The sequence below is a fragment of the Camelina sativa genome, chromosome 5, assembly GCF_000633955.1.
Source record: "Camelina sativa cultivar DH55 chromosome 5, Cs, whole genome shotgun sequence".
Classification (NCBI taxonomy): domain Eukaryota; kingdom Viridiplantae; phylum Streptophyta; class Magnoliopsida; order Brassicales; family Brassicaceae; genus Camelina; species Camelina sativa.
In genome coordinates, this window is record NC_025689.1 from 24,849,061 (window position 1) to 24,862,739 (window position 13,679).

The 13,679-nt window shown below is 37.3% G+C and overlaps 1 protein-coding gene, 1 long non-coding RNA gene and 1 pseudogene across 13 annotated transcripts; 1 reads left to right on the forward strand and 2 right to left on the reverse strand.

Annotated features, from left to right (window-relative positions):
- LOC104789555 lies at window positions 522–2,115 on the reverse strand (annotated as a pseudogene).
- Window positions 5,432–7,804, forward strand: LOC104789557. The gene has a single exon (XM_010515234.1). It carries the CDS (start codon window positions 5,432–5,434, stop codon window positions 7,802–7,804), a length of 2,373 nt encoding a protein of 790 aa, XP_010513536.1.
- LOC104787549 lies at window positions 11,113–13,673 on the reverse strand. Of its 12 annotated transcripts, none has more exons than XR_002038186.1 (5): window positions 13,347–13,673; window positions 13,182–13,222; window positions 12,426–13,012; window positions 12,290–12,341; window positions 11,486–12,092 (listed from the first exon to the last, which is right to left on the reverse strand). It is a non-coding gene; the product is annotated as an uncharacterized LOC104787549 (long non-coding RNA). The 12 variants fall into 12 exon arrangements; XR_002038182.1 differs by having other exon boundaries at window positions 12,426–12,607; window positions 12,696–12,778; window positions 12,890–13,673; XR_002038185.1 differs by adding an exon at window positions 11,113–11,465 and having other exon boundaries at window positions 11,903–12,092; window positions 12,426–13,673.

Consider the following 13,679-nt stretch of genomic DNA (forward strand, 5'->3'; position numbering starts at 1 on the left):
CAAGTACTGAATGCTGTCGCCTTTGCCTTAGCATCCTGAATCAATATCTCCATTCTCTATAGATGCGCCAATGTTGAAGGAAGCCTCATGTAACAATACAATCTGCAGATAACAAATCACATTAAACTTTGAATATAATGGTGAGATAAAATATGAGAAAATGACAAGTATGTAAGTGTTTACTCAAATATAATCCAGCAGCGAGGAAACCACCACCCAAAATTCCATTTACATTTGACACACAGAGAGACCTGGAAAGCTGTAGTAGGAACCAATTGATCTGAAAATAAAGTTAGAACCGGTCAAGCAGTATCGGGTGCAGAACCATGTATTAAGGAAAGAGTATCATCATATCACCTTATGATTACTCAAATCCCATATATCACTCTAATATACATTAATTATATTATTCTATGCAATCCTTTAATTATATATGTCCTTTGATTATGGATTGTGCTTATATATAAGTTATATCATTCTATTTGATAATACACAACAATAATAATACAATCATATTCTCTCTATTCACAATGTAAAGGTTCAAAGAGTCCAGGTCGCCGTATTAAACATGAAGGGTTTTATGTTTAGACAAGATCATACTACTGGATACTCAGAGATCATATTGTTTTATATTATATCGAATCACTGAGACTAGAAGATGGCAGCATTCCAATGTTTCATGTGATCACTGAAGCTTCACTGGATAATATATCACCAAATTTAATTTGTTGTTTGTAGCAATGATGTAAACTGCACATACGAAATAATCAACTCGCTGTAAGTATTTACACAATTTCCAAACCGTTATCAACGCTGACTAGTTGTCAAATACACGTACCTGGTTGCGGTCACAAACAAGCTGCATCGCAGCATTGTCAACATACATATGTGACATCTCAACATCAAGATATTCAGAGGCTAGTGTTGTTACTCGTTTCATCCATAAAATAATGGCCTGCCGAGAAAAAATTGCATTGGCATCAGTGTTATATGAGTTCCACAAGAAACAGAAGAGAGGGAAACAAGTAAAGGAAAATGTATTGTCAACCATACTTCCAAGACATTAACTTTGTCAACAGAACACAGCTTTTCACGCTGTTTCCGAGCTGTCTTGAAGGCAACATGAGCAATTCTATCAATATGGGGAACATAAGAAATGCGTTAAAATATTAGTCCGTAGTACTTAACAATCTATCCACGGAAATCTATATCTGAAATTTTCAGTCATGTACCTCGTGGGTAGCATAAACCTCAGTGTTGAACCCAACTTCTTCGCCATTTGCACTGGTCTTTATCCCCCTTGGCTCTCCAAAATAAATACCTTATCATGCGTATATAAAGATATTGTCACACTACATAATGAGAAAAATAAGAACTACAATCAGTTTAAAATTTTAATAAACTAATTAAACTGACCTCATGTAAGATCTTTTACAATCATTAGATCAACACATTATGCTACCTCTCTCTTCAAGGCGGAAGCATCCATTAACTGTTAAAAAAAAAAAAAAAATGAAGTTCACACAAGAAACAAAGTTCAGACTACCAAGAAATTTCTGAGAGGATATTTACCTTTAGCAGAAATGTATGTCTAAGATTTGCAAATACTTTATGACCTGCACTATGCTGAAGTAACCCCTTATCAGGCCTCATATGCTTTTCATTGTTATCCCACTTGTACCTTAAATTATACCAATATATATGAAGATTTGAGAAACAGTAATTCCCAAAAAAAAATTAGAGCCAAAAACATAGGTTGGGACAAGAGAGAAGACATACCCTCCAATGGCTCCAAGAAGCACTACATCTGATTCTTTTGCAGCCGGGATGGTCTCCTCCGGAAAGGGAACTCCCACAGCAGCACTTCCAATAGGCATCTCCCGTAAGCTAAATTCCACTCCTGATACAGAGCAAAGATGCAATGTCTTAGAAATTTCAGTGGCTAAGAAATAACCTCTTTGATTACAACCAAATACACCCCACCCACACGATTCTAAGCAGAAAACAGTAAGTTCTTGCAAATGAGATGAAACAACATTAGGAGTGAGGACCTTCCAAAGATCCAGCTCGCTGAACCACATTTTTGGCAATTGGGAGAACCTCTGGCCGCGACATCAGAAAGAGTATCAGCAAACATCACCCCAATCAGAATAGTATCCAACATGAACATCACAAAGTTAAAATGCATTTTGTAAATCATGGCAGTCAATACATGAGGAGCTGGCAAAAAATATCTCACAATTGGATTGGCTTTAAGAAAAGAAAAAAACATGTCCTAGGTGTCCAATAAGATATGATGACTAACTTCAACCTCAAGATCCTCTTAAGCCATTGATGTGACTATTTCAGTAAAAAAACCTGAATTCTGGACCTTTCACATCATTTTCTAATTGAGCTGGAAATTTTATACTTTTAAGCAGTTATCAAGAATTTACCTACAAGTTTACCGCACCTTTGCCAAGCAATATCAAATGTAACAAGAGCAATGTGATCAACTTAAGCAGAATCAGAAACAAGAATACAATTGAGCAACTCCTACATTAACCAGACTTCAAACTTTTCTAGTAAATTTAAAAGTCTAGTAAATGCGAAAACACAATACCTCACTTGCAGAAAGCCAACTTCATCGCCTTGTTCATTTATGGTAAAACCCCGAGGATGCGCATTGTAAGTACCTATATTCAGCAAAGAAAGACACAAGCTTCGACTCTTTGAGGAACACAGACACGAATAGTGAAAGTAGATGCAATTCAAGTATTGGGAATTACTTACAAGGCATAAGTGTTGTCCGCGGTTCTATGATAAACATTCTAGAAGCTGCATCATATTCAATAACTCCGGATTATTGGTTGAGGATTAACTTCAAACAGGTTAAAGAAAAAGGATTATGAGATCACTTACATCGTTGTTGTTGTTGTTGATGCATCATCCCCTATTCTATGAAGAAATTTTCTCTAAGTATATCAAAGCTTGAAACTTACAAGTTCCTGTCATTTGAAGCAAAGACGATTTTGTTAGACTTTGAGCTCCAATCTGATACAAATTAACTTGGCCACGCTGCAGCAATTCAAACAATGATCAATGCAAGGAGAATCAAGTTAGGATCTGATACAGTAAGAGTCAAGACAGTAAAGCTAAATAACTCAGTATATGCACTTAGGATCTGATACATTTACCTTTTGGCACGATTTAGCTAACACCAGAGTTGATAGCCATTCAGATCCTTCCAGGCTCTACACATACCTTCAAGAAACATTCCAAACTATATAAAAAAAAGCACACATGATTAGTTAATTTAAATGTCAAAGTTTGAAACTTCATATAATTGTTGTTGCGTCATATAGTGTGCATCATCCCTCAAACTATGTGTGACAACCCGTCCTGTGGACCCCACTAGCTTTACTGCTAGCCGCCCCAACGGACCCCAAGCTGGCCCTGCAGGTCAATTGGTGGCAACTTGTCCTGTGGGAAGGTTGTTAAAGGGTGGGGACCAGGGTTTGAGGAACGTCTGGCGCACCAATAACCTACTGTGGATTTGGATGAATAGTTCCATTTCCCATGCCCTGCAAGGCCAGCTTCGGACCTATGGGAGCAAGCTAGCGGTGGGCTAGTGAGGTCAATAGGACGGGTTGTCACATAAAATATCGATTTTTATTGTAACAACCCATACCATGGACCCCACTAGCCCCCCGCTAGCTGCCCCAACGGACCGTCCGTGGACCCTGCTAGCCTCCTGCTAGCCGTCCTAACAGACTCCAAGCTGGCCCTGCAGGGCATCGATCCTAACCCATCACTGTGGATATCCCAATCCACCAGTAGGTTATTGGTGCGCCAGGCGTTCCTCGAACCTTGGTCCCCACCCTTTAACAACCTTCCCACAGGACAAGCTGTCACCAATTGAGCTGCAGATCAACTGGTGACAACTTGTCCTGTGGGAAGGTTGTTAAAGGGTGGGGACCAAGGTTCGAGGAACGCCTGGCGCACCAATAACCTACAGTGGATTTGGATGAATAGTTCCATTTGCCCAGTGAGGGGTTAGGATCGATGCCCTACAGGGCCAGCTTCGGACCTATGGGGGCAAGCTAGCGGTGGGCTAGTGGGGTCAACGGGACGGGTTGTCACACTATGAAGTGTGAAGAAAGCATATTCTGAATTCTAGAGAAGGAAAAAACAATGAAAAGAAAACCAAAATCTCATTCTCCTTTAATTAACCTCAAATTCCGACCTGAATCATAACAATGAGAAGAAAAAAAAACCAAACTTTAAGCAGATTTTTTTAAAACTCACTTTGATGTCTGTGGAGTGGAAATTGAAGCGGACGAAGATAATAAATGATCTATTATAGCCGTTAGATGCAATTGAATTTTAGATCTGACGGTGAATAACGCATTAAAAAAAATGATCTTAATAAAATTTGGAGATATCTAAAAACAAAAAGAAAACCAAAAACGTTGTTTCCTTTTTCTTAATTTCACAGTTCGCGTAAATCAAATAAAGAAATAAATGAGATTTGAAAAAAAAAAAAAAAAAAGGAAAATTGTGACCAATAAAAAAAATGGAAAACAACGTCTTTTGTACTGTTTTCACATCTTTTTTTTTTACTTCTTATGCATTATAGATATAAGTTTTCTTTAATTACATTTACATATATACTTTTTTCCTTTCAAACTCAAAATACATATAAAATTGATATTATTACTACTGGACCTCAACTCACCATGGATCTATTTATATGCTCGCAGCCCATTATGCCCATTATATCTACCTTGAAAGTACGATGTTAATTAAATATTTCGTTGAAACTTTTTTACACAAGTTTTGTACACAGAAACATAAAAAAAAATTATGTAAATTTAGGCTCTTGGTTGGTTAAAAAGATTTACTCTACACAACCTCAATGATCATGGACAAAAAATAAGGTTAGCCTTATATAAAGAATGGGAAAAGGCCTTTATTTAGAAGTTTAATACTCCGATCTTTTTTGGTTGAAAAAAATAATATTAATATTAATAAAAACGTGCAATTTAATACCAAAAAATTAAATGTTGTCATTTTCATATTTACGATCTCTCAACAAAAAAAATATATTCTAATTTTTCCTTTATTCATTTATATTAATTATTAACATGAAAATAACATGGAATTAATTTTAGTTTTAATTTTATTTGGACAAAAATAATAATTATTAATATTTCATTTTATCATTATTTTATTGCTTTAACTAAAATTATATTATATTTTATTACCAAATACAAAAAAAAATCTTTGATTTTTTTTTAAAAGTTAGCGGTTTAGAGGTTTGTTATGTTAGTATAATTAGTTTGGTGGTTTAGAGTGTTATTGTATTACTTATGAGGTTTAAACTGCTACTTTTAACCACTTTGAAGGTTAAAATATGAAGTTTTCCCATTTTTCTTTTTTAGGAAAGTTTATGGCTATAAAGACGGATATGAGCAAGGCTTATGATCACGTGGAGTGGTCATTTGTTGAACATCTACTCCGGCAATTCGGTTTTTGCGACAAACAGATATCGTGGATCATGTGCTGTGTGACATCAGTACAGTATAAGGTCTTGATAAATGGTCAGGCATATGGGTCCATCAAACCTTCTCGGTGGCTTTGTCAAGGGGAACCTTTATCACCCTACCTTTTTATTTTGTGTACAGAGGTGCTTATTGCTCATTTTCGGAAGGCGGAGCAGCTGAAACTTCTTATTGGGATTAGGGTGTCGACAGCTAGTCCTACCATCTCCCATCTCTTATTTGCGGATGACAGCCTTTTCTTCTGTCTGGCTACAAAGGAGCAATGTGAGGTGGTCTTAGGGATACTTGGGAAATATGAAAGGGTTTCGGGCCAACAAATTAATTTTCAGAAATCCTCGATCCAGTTTGGACATACGGTGGATATTGATCTTAGGGAGGAATTGAAAGGGGTACTCGGAATCACAAACCTGGGTGGTATGGGATCTTACTTAGGTATTCCGGAAAGTTTAGGGGGTGCTAAGACGAAAATATTCTCGTTTGTACAAGACAAGTTGCAAGCGCGGGCTAGTGGATGGCCGGCTAGACTTCTGTCAAAAGGTGGTAAGAAGGTAATGATCAAGTCTGTTGCTACGGCTGTTCCTACTTTCGTTATGTCGTGCTTTCGGTTACCTAAGACGGTTACGAGGAAATTGACTAGTGCAATCTCTAACTTCTGGTGGAGCTCGTCTGGACAATCCCGCGGGTTACACTGGGTCGCGTGGGATAAACTCTGCTTTGGAAAAGACACAGGCGGACTGGGTTTCCGGAATTTGGATGATTATAACACCGCGCTGCTGGCAAAGCAACTCTGGCGTTTGATCACAGTACCAGATTCCCTTTTTGCAAGAGTATTTAAGGGACGCTATTACCGGCATTCTGATCGTTTGGATCCAATTAAATCTTATTCCCCCTCATATGGGTGGCGGAGTATGATTTCTGCTTGCTCTCTGGTTAATAAAGGACTTATTACACGGGTAGGATCTGGGGCTTCCATTTCTGTATGGGCCGACCCATGGATCCCTGCCCAATCCCCAAGACCAGCACTAAGCACAGGGTCGTCTTTTGACCCCTCGCTTCGAGTTATAAATTTTATTGACAGGAGTTCAAATTCCTGGGATATGGCTCAGCTTACGGCTACCTTTGTACCGGAAGATGTGACTATAATTTCCGCTTTGCCGATACGACAACCGGATACTCTGGATCTATTTGGCTGGCTTTTTACCAAGTCTGGTAAATATTCGGTTAAGTCAGGGTACCATTTTCTTTGTTCAAATATAACGACTCCTTCTGATTCGGAAGTATTTGGACCAAGCATTGTGCCTCTTCAGTCTTTTGTATGGAAAATCAGGTGTCCACCGAAGCTACGGCATTTTATGTGGCAAGTGCTTTCCGGTTGTGTAGCGGTTACAGCAAACCTCCGTAAACGGGGTATGAGCTGTGATGCAGTATGTGGTTTGTGTGGCTCCCCGGAAGAGACGATTAATCATACTCTCTTCCAGTGTCCGCCAGCTAGACAGGTTTGGGCTTTGTCGCAGTTTCCGACAACCCCGGGTTTTTTCCCCATGGACTCTGTTTTAACAAATATGGACTCTCTGTTTTGGCGGTTTAAGGATGTTCCAGATTCTGACATTTTCCCTTGGATTATGTGGTATGTCTGGAAAGCACGAAATGATAAGCTTTTTGGTAACCTTGATTCCAATTCCTTAGCCATTTTGCGGTTAGCAGAGGATGAGGCCAAATCATGGGTTTTGGCTCAAGAGGATGATCTGGTATTAGTTACCACTGCACCGGCCGAGGTACGACGTCCTGGAATTGGGAGTGTAGGGGTTCCTAGGTCTCTATCGAGCTATACTTGTTTTGTAGATGGCTCTTGGAAAGCGACAGATCGTTTTGCGGGTAGAGGATGGTTTTGTACTTCGCCCTGGGGTGATGCCCCTACCATGGGTGCTGCCAACCATCGCCGTAGTTTATCTCCTCTTCATGCCGAGATTGAAGCCCTTGTTTGGGCTATGTGCTGTATGATTGGGGCCGATAATCAATCTGTTACTTTTCTCACCGACTGCTCCGATTTAGTGAAGATGGTGTCTTCGCCTTCCGAGTGGCCAGTATTTACGCCTTACTTGGAGGACATTCAGGTGGATAAGGAGGAGTTTGTTTCTTTTTCTTTGGTCTATGTCCCTCGCTCTCAGAATGGTCAAACGGACAATCTTGCGCGACGTTTTCGCACATTACCGCATTTAATTACCTATGTAAACAACGTTCCTTCGCATTGGCTTGTTTGAGCCAATCTTGTTCTTTGTTGTCAGAAAAAAAGAACCTAGTTTGATTAGTGCTTTTATTGAATTCAGGTTGGGGCATCGACCGTAAATATTTTTCACACGGACATCATCGAGAGGCTGAACCGAGCTTACTTTGACCACTTTGGGTCAGAAATGGGATTTATGTTGGTCCATTGGGCCAGCCAGGCAACTCGATGCTTTATATAGGGAGGCAGACTTATTAGCTGATGGTGAAACAATTTCAATCCAAGAAATCATGGATACTATGCCTAGAAAAGTTGATGGTGTTTTCTAATTTTTTTTATTTGGTAATAAAATGTAATATAATTTGAGTTAAAGAAATTAAATAACGATAAAATAAAATATTAATAATTATTATTTTTATTCAGATAAAACTAAAATTTAAATTAATTCCATATCATTTATGTATTCATAATTAATATAAATGAATAACAGTAAAATTGGATTATTTTTTTTGTTAAGACATCGTAGGTTGAAAAATGACCAAAAAAATTATTTTTTTTTGGTATTAAACTGCACATATTTGGTATTTAAACTTCTGAAAAAAATAGATAAGGTATTTTTTTGGCTTTTTTAAAGAATACCCAATCTAAGTGTTTAAAAATGACAATACATTTTCATATATGTATCATAATCAAATTGAATTATAGAACCATTACTTTATATTTTTCACCGTTAGAGAAGGTAGAAATAATTATTATTACGAACCCAATCTGTAAGAAATATTCAACGTTGCTATCCGATAGATAATTTGAATGAGATGGTTGCAATAAAAAACCAGTTGTACCGGCCATGGCCACCGAATCGGACAACTGGTACTTTGATGAATATGAAAGGGTTCTTTTTATTTTATTTTGGCAATTATGAATAGTGATTGCATCAATTCTCTAATTAAGTTTGCAAACGTGCCAATCAATTCTTTTACGTTTTGGAGCATATGTTCGTTATTTGTGTTTCGTCTACCCTGTTTTTGTTTATTTTTGTGATCGGCTTTTGATATGTAATTTTTTGTGTGGTTTGTTGTACCACACATATTCGAAGAGATGCCACTGAATCGCTATCACCAACACACATATTCGATGAGATTTTCACTAAAAACAATCAACGATCTAAAGGAAACCGTGATAAAAAAAACCAAAAGGAAAAGCAAACCGGACATGCCGGAGAAGAGAGAAGGCAAAAAGAGAAAGAAACCGAACTACGTCGGGTTGAAACCTTAAGCTAGCCATTACCACTGTATGAGCCGAGGATGCTAGACAAGAGCCAACCATGCACTGCTATGAAAGCCAATCTATGCCGGACAAAAGACGGATACTACACCGGACGGCAAGCCAAACACCGCCGTTAAGGAAACCGGACGCTGTTGGAAATGGAAGCCAGCCACCACTGTTAGAGAAACCAGATGATGCTGAAAGAAAATCCATAAGTAGTCAATAAATCTGGACGGCAAAACAAACGGGAAAGCTTTCTCTCTCTTTGAAAGATTTTTAGAGAGAGAAGCTTTTTCACTTTTTTTATCAAAACAGATAAGTTGAGTTAAGAACAACCGACAAAGAGAATACTAAGCAGTGTATTTGACATTTGTAAATAAAGAACCGACTAAGCGGATTCAGATTTCTGTTCGAAGAAAGAGTATTTATAGACTCCAGTATTTGAAATTTTTTCAACAAAAATATTATAATTCAAACGGTAAAACAAATTACCGTTACACAGTGTTTATATTTTCCTACTCTCAGGTTAAATCAAAACGTTTTTAAACAATATGGAAAATCGTAAACGCACTCAAGTTAAAAATTAATTCGTTTTTTTTGTATAATTCAAATATTAAAAATGTTAAGGTTTCACAAGTTTAATACTTTTTCTACCCTGAAGTTTAATACAATTTGGGAAATCATAAGCACCAGCTCTCGAGATAATTTTTTCTTCTATCAAGATAACTCTTTTACTAATTCTAATATAAAGTTTTGTTACTACTAATAGTCACGTAATAGTAATATTTGAACACCGAAAGATCCTCCACCTTGTTCGTAGTGTTGTTGATACCAACATATATATATATATATATATAATGTATTTCATAATCAAATTTAAATTATAGAACCATGACTTAAATTTTTTCTATTGTTAGAGAAGGTAGAAATAATGATTATTACGAACCCAATCTGTAAGAAATAATAACCAACGTCGCAATCCGATAGATAATTTGAATGAGAAGGTAGCAATTAAAAACCAGTTGTACCGGCCATGACCACTGAATTTGACAATAGAAAGTTAAATTTATATTTAATTAATAGTAGACACGTACACTGTATTTTGATGAATTATGAAACGACATTAGTCCTTTTTTTTTTTTAAGTAACTTTCCATTAATTAAGAAAATTACACACAAAATCCCAAAAGAGCCACAGGCCCGACAGGAAGAAACAAACCTTCTCCTGTTGTACAAAAACAAACCTGCTATTGCCACTTTAACTGATCCAAGTGGACTCTCCCCTACAAACATCACCACAAAAGAAAAATACAAACCACGACGACCAGAGCATATTAGTTCTGAAAATTGCCAAACCACGTGATGAGAAGTGAATCCCCTTGAGGACTGAGAATGCTTCCTGCTTGCTGAATCCTTGAGAAGGGCTCCAGCCGGCTCCTTATGATTACTATAATGTCTTATTAGTCCTTTTCTTTATTTGTTCTTTAGGACTGAAAGACGATTTAAAAAAAAAATCCACTAATCACAAGAACATTAGAAGTGATACACACTTATCGTTAACCTCCAAGTCTGCTCGAAACCTCAATGAGGTTTGTGTCCTCTGTTCAAAACTCTAATCTGATGCACACTGTATCGCTGAGGTTATGTGTGTGTTTCAGGTGGATAGAGTTAAGGAGCCAAATTAGACAATGGGGATGATATGATATTATCGGCCATTGCTTCTGATCCAAAAGTTTTAAGCGCTGCCAATTTTCTGGCTAATTCGTTATAAGTATAAAAGGTTTTGATCGATCTTGTAATAACCGGTTTGATACTTTTTGATAGTTGGACAGTAAAATTATTTGTCTTTCAATGCCTCCTAAGTCAATGCCTCCTAATGACTTTTTTCTTTCCCTTATTTACTCATTGTGTAAATATATAGATATACCTGAGAGCAGATGCCAAGACTCCTTCAAACACCAAAGAGAACGGTGTAGTACCTACAAAACGCACAACATTAGGTATTTGTCTTAAGGCGCGAAGTTACTTTAAAAGAAATATCTGCTTGCTTCGGTTCGACCATAGTGGTCCAGNCTTTTTTTTTTTTAAGTAACTTTCCATTAATTAAGAAAATTACACACAAAATCCCAAAAGAGCCACAGGCCCGACAGGAAGAAACAAACCTTCTCCTGTTGTACAAAAACAAACCTGCTATTGCCACTTTAACTGATCCAAGTGGACTCTCCCCTACAAACATCACCACAAAAGAAAAATACAAACCACGACGACCAGAGCATATTAGTTCTGAAAATTGCCAAACCACGTGATGAGAAGTGAATCCCCTTGAGGACTGAGAATGCTTCCTGCTTGCTGAATCCTTGAGAAGGGCTCCAGCCGGCTCCTTATGATTACTATAATGTCTTATTAGTCCTTTTCTTTATTTGTTCTTTAGGACTGAAAGACGATTTAAAAAAAAAATCCACTAATCACAAGAACATTAGAAGTGATACACACTTATCGTTAACCTCCAAGTCTGCTCGAAACCTCAATGAGGTTTGTGTCCTCTGTTCAAAACTCTAATCTGATGCACACTGTATCGCTGAGGTTATGTGTGTGTTTCAGGTGGATAGAGTTAAGGAGCCAAATTAGACAATGGGGATGATATGATATTATCGGCCATTGCTTCTGATCCAAAAGTTTTAAGCGCTGCCAATTTTCTGGCTAATTCGTTATAAGTATAAAAGGTTTTGATCGATCTTGTAATAACCGGTTTGATACTTTTTGATAGTTGGACAGTAAAATTATTTGTCTTTCAATGCCTCCTAAGTCAATGCCTCCTAATGACTTTTTTCTTTCCCTTATTTACTCATTGTGTAAATATATAGATATACCTGAGAGCAGATGCCAAGACTCCTTCAAACACCAAAGAGAACGGTGTAGTACCTACAAAACGCACAACATTAGGTATTTGTCTTAAGGCGCGAAGTTACTTTAAAAGAAATATCTGCTTGCTTCGGTTCGACCATAGTGGTCCAGCAAGACCCCACTGCGAGCATCAACATTTGGTCACGGGTTCTTCACCTATAACAAGCCATCATAGCATTTGTAAGTATATTCAAATTCGAAATGATCGGCAAAGGAGTTCGCAAGCCTTGTATATAGGTGTTGTAGAGTTGTTAGTGGAATATTTAAGGAGTTCGCAAGCTTTGTCATACTTTCAACGTAATCCATTACATGAAACGTTCCCCCTGTTATACTAGAAATGATAGAGATACTACCTTTCCAAGCTCGGTGAGAACAGGGTGGCACAACATCGTAAAGCTTTGACACCTACAGAGTAGGAAAGATTTGTAAGCCACTGGACATTGATAGAATTTTGAGAGCACAACAGAATAGAAGGAAAAAAGAAAGTACCAGCTGCAAAAGAGGGTCATCAGGTAAATGCTTCAAGGCAAACTCTCTTTGCCCTGGGATCATGTAGAGGAATTGTGTGTGTTTTTACCTTGCTATTGTTTAATGTCTTCCAAACATATTAACTGCTCTTTCGATATGTTTTCTCCACATTCCTTCACAGCTGATTTGATCCAAAGAACTTCCTGTTGCAACAAGACAAATAAGAGTCTAAGAATTTGTTCTCACCAACTAACTAATCATTGTATTATAAAACTATCACACGCTACCTACATAATAGACAAAAACAACAACAAAAAACTCATGAAGCTCTGACGTAGATTGAAGACTTGAACAAATTTTCACCTTCATGATTACTATAGCCAAAATAAAACAGTAGAAAAACAAAGATATCATGGCGGCAGATTTTATGAAAAAACAACAACAATAAACACAAGAAGCTTGTTTTAGGAGAAATTAATACTGACCTGTGGATAGTGATGTAAAGCCTCACGAGCTCTTTCATCTTTTCATCACCAAATCCCAAAGAGAATAATAAACAGTGTATTTGACATTTGTAAATAAAGAACCGACTAAGCGGATTCAGATTTCTGTCCGAAGAAAGAGTATTTATAGACTCCAGTATTTTAATTTTTTCAACAAAAATATTATAATTCAAACGGTAAAAAATGTTACCGTTTAAGAACACTTTCAACCATGAGAACAAATAGTTGACAAGTTCATTTTATAAATTTAATGTAAAAGGGGGTCTATGCTAACCTGTTGTTCCGGAATAAATCTTGCAGCTGCGACCACAGGTCCTGCATTGCCACCATTTAAACGTAATAAACAAATAACCCCACACGCAGCACTTCCAGAACCAGAAGCAATATCAAGAAGGAAAAAACAAACTATTCTTTCAAGCAGACTTTTACTATGCATTACATCAAATTCAAATATTAAGTTTATACGATATGGCGTGAACGAAATGGTCGCCGGCATGGAGACACACCACAGACTGCTGTCGCTATTATCTCCTGGATCGACAGGCAAGTGAGGGACCGGCTGCTATCTATTGGATTACTGGGGGATCGACGATTCGACGAAGCTTTACAACTCTGGTTTCAATCACGTTCTTAGCCTCTGTTTTTTGCTTTCTTTTCTAATTTTTATTTCAGTCCTAACAAATAAGGGGAAATGATCTGAAAGTGTTGCACTAGTTGTAAAAAGGTTATTTTTCTTTTGAATATAATTTAACATTTTATTCAAAAAAAAAAA

What these genes read in the sequence shown, in the direction of transcription:
- LOC104789557 (XM_010515234.1), top strand. Translation starts at nt 5,432, where the DNA reads ATGGCTATAAAGACGGATATGAGCAAGGCTTATGATCACGTGGAGTGG.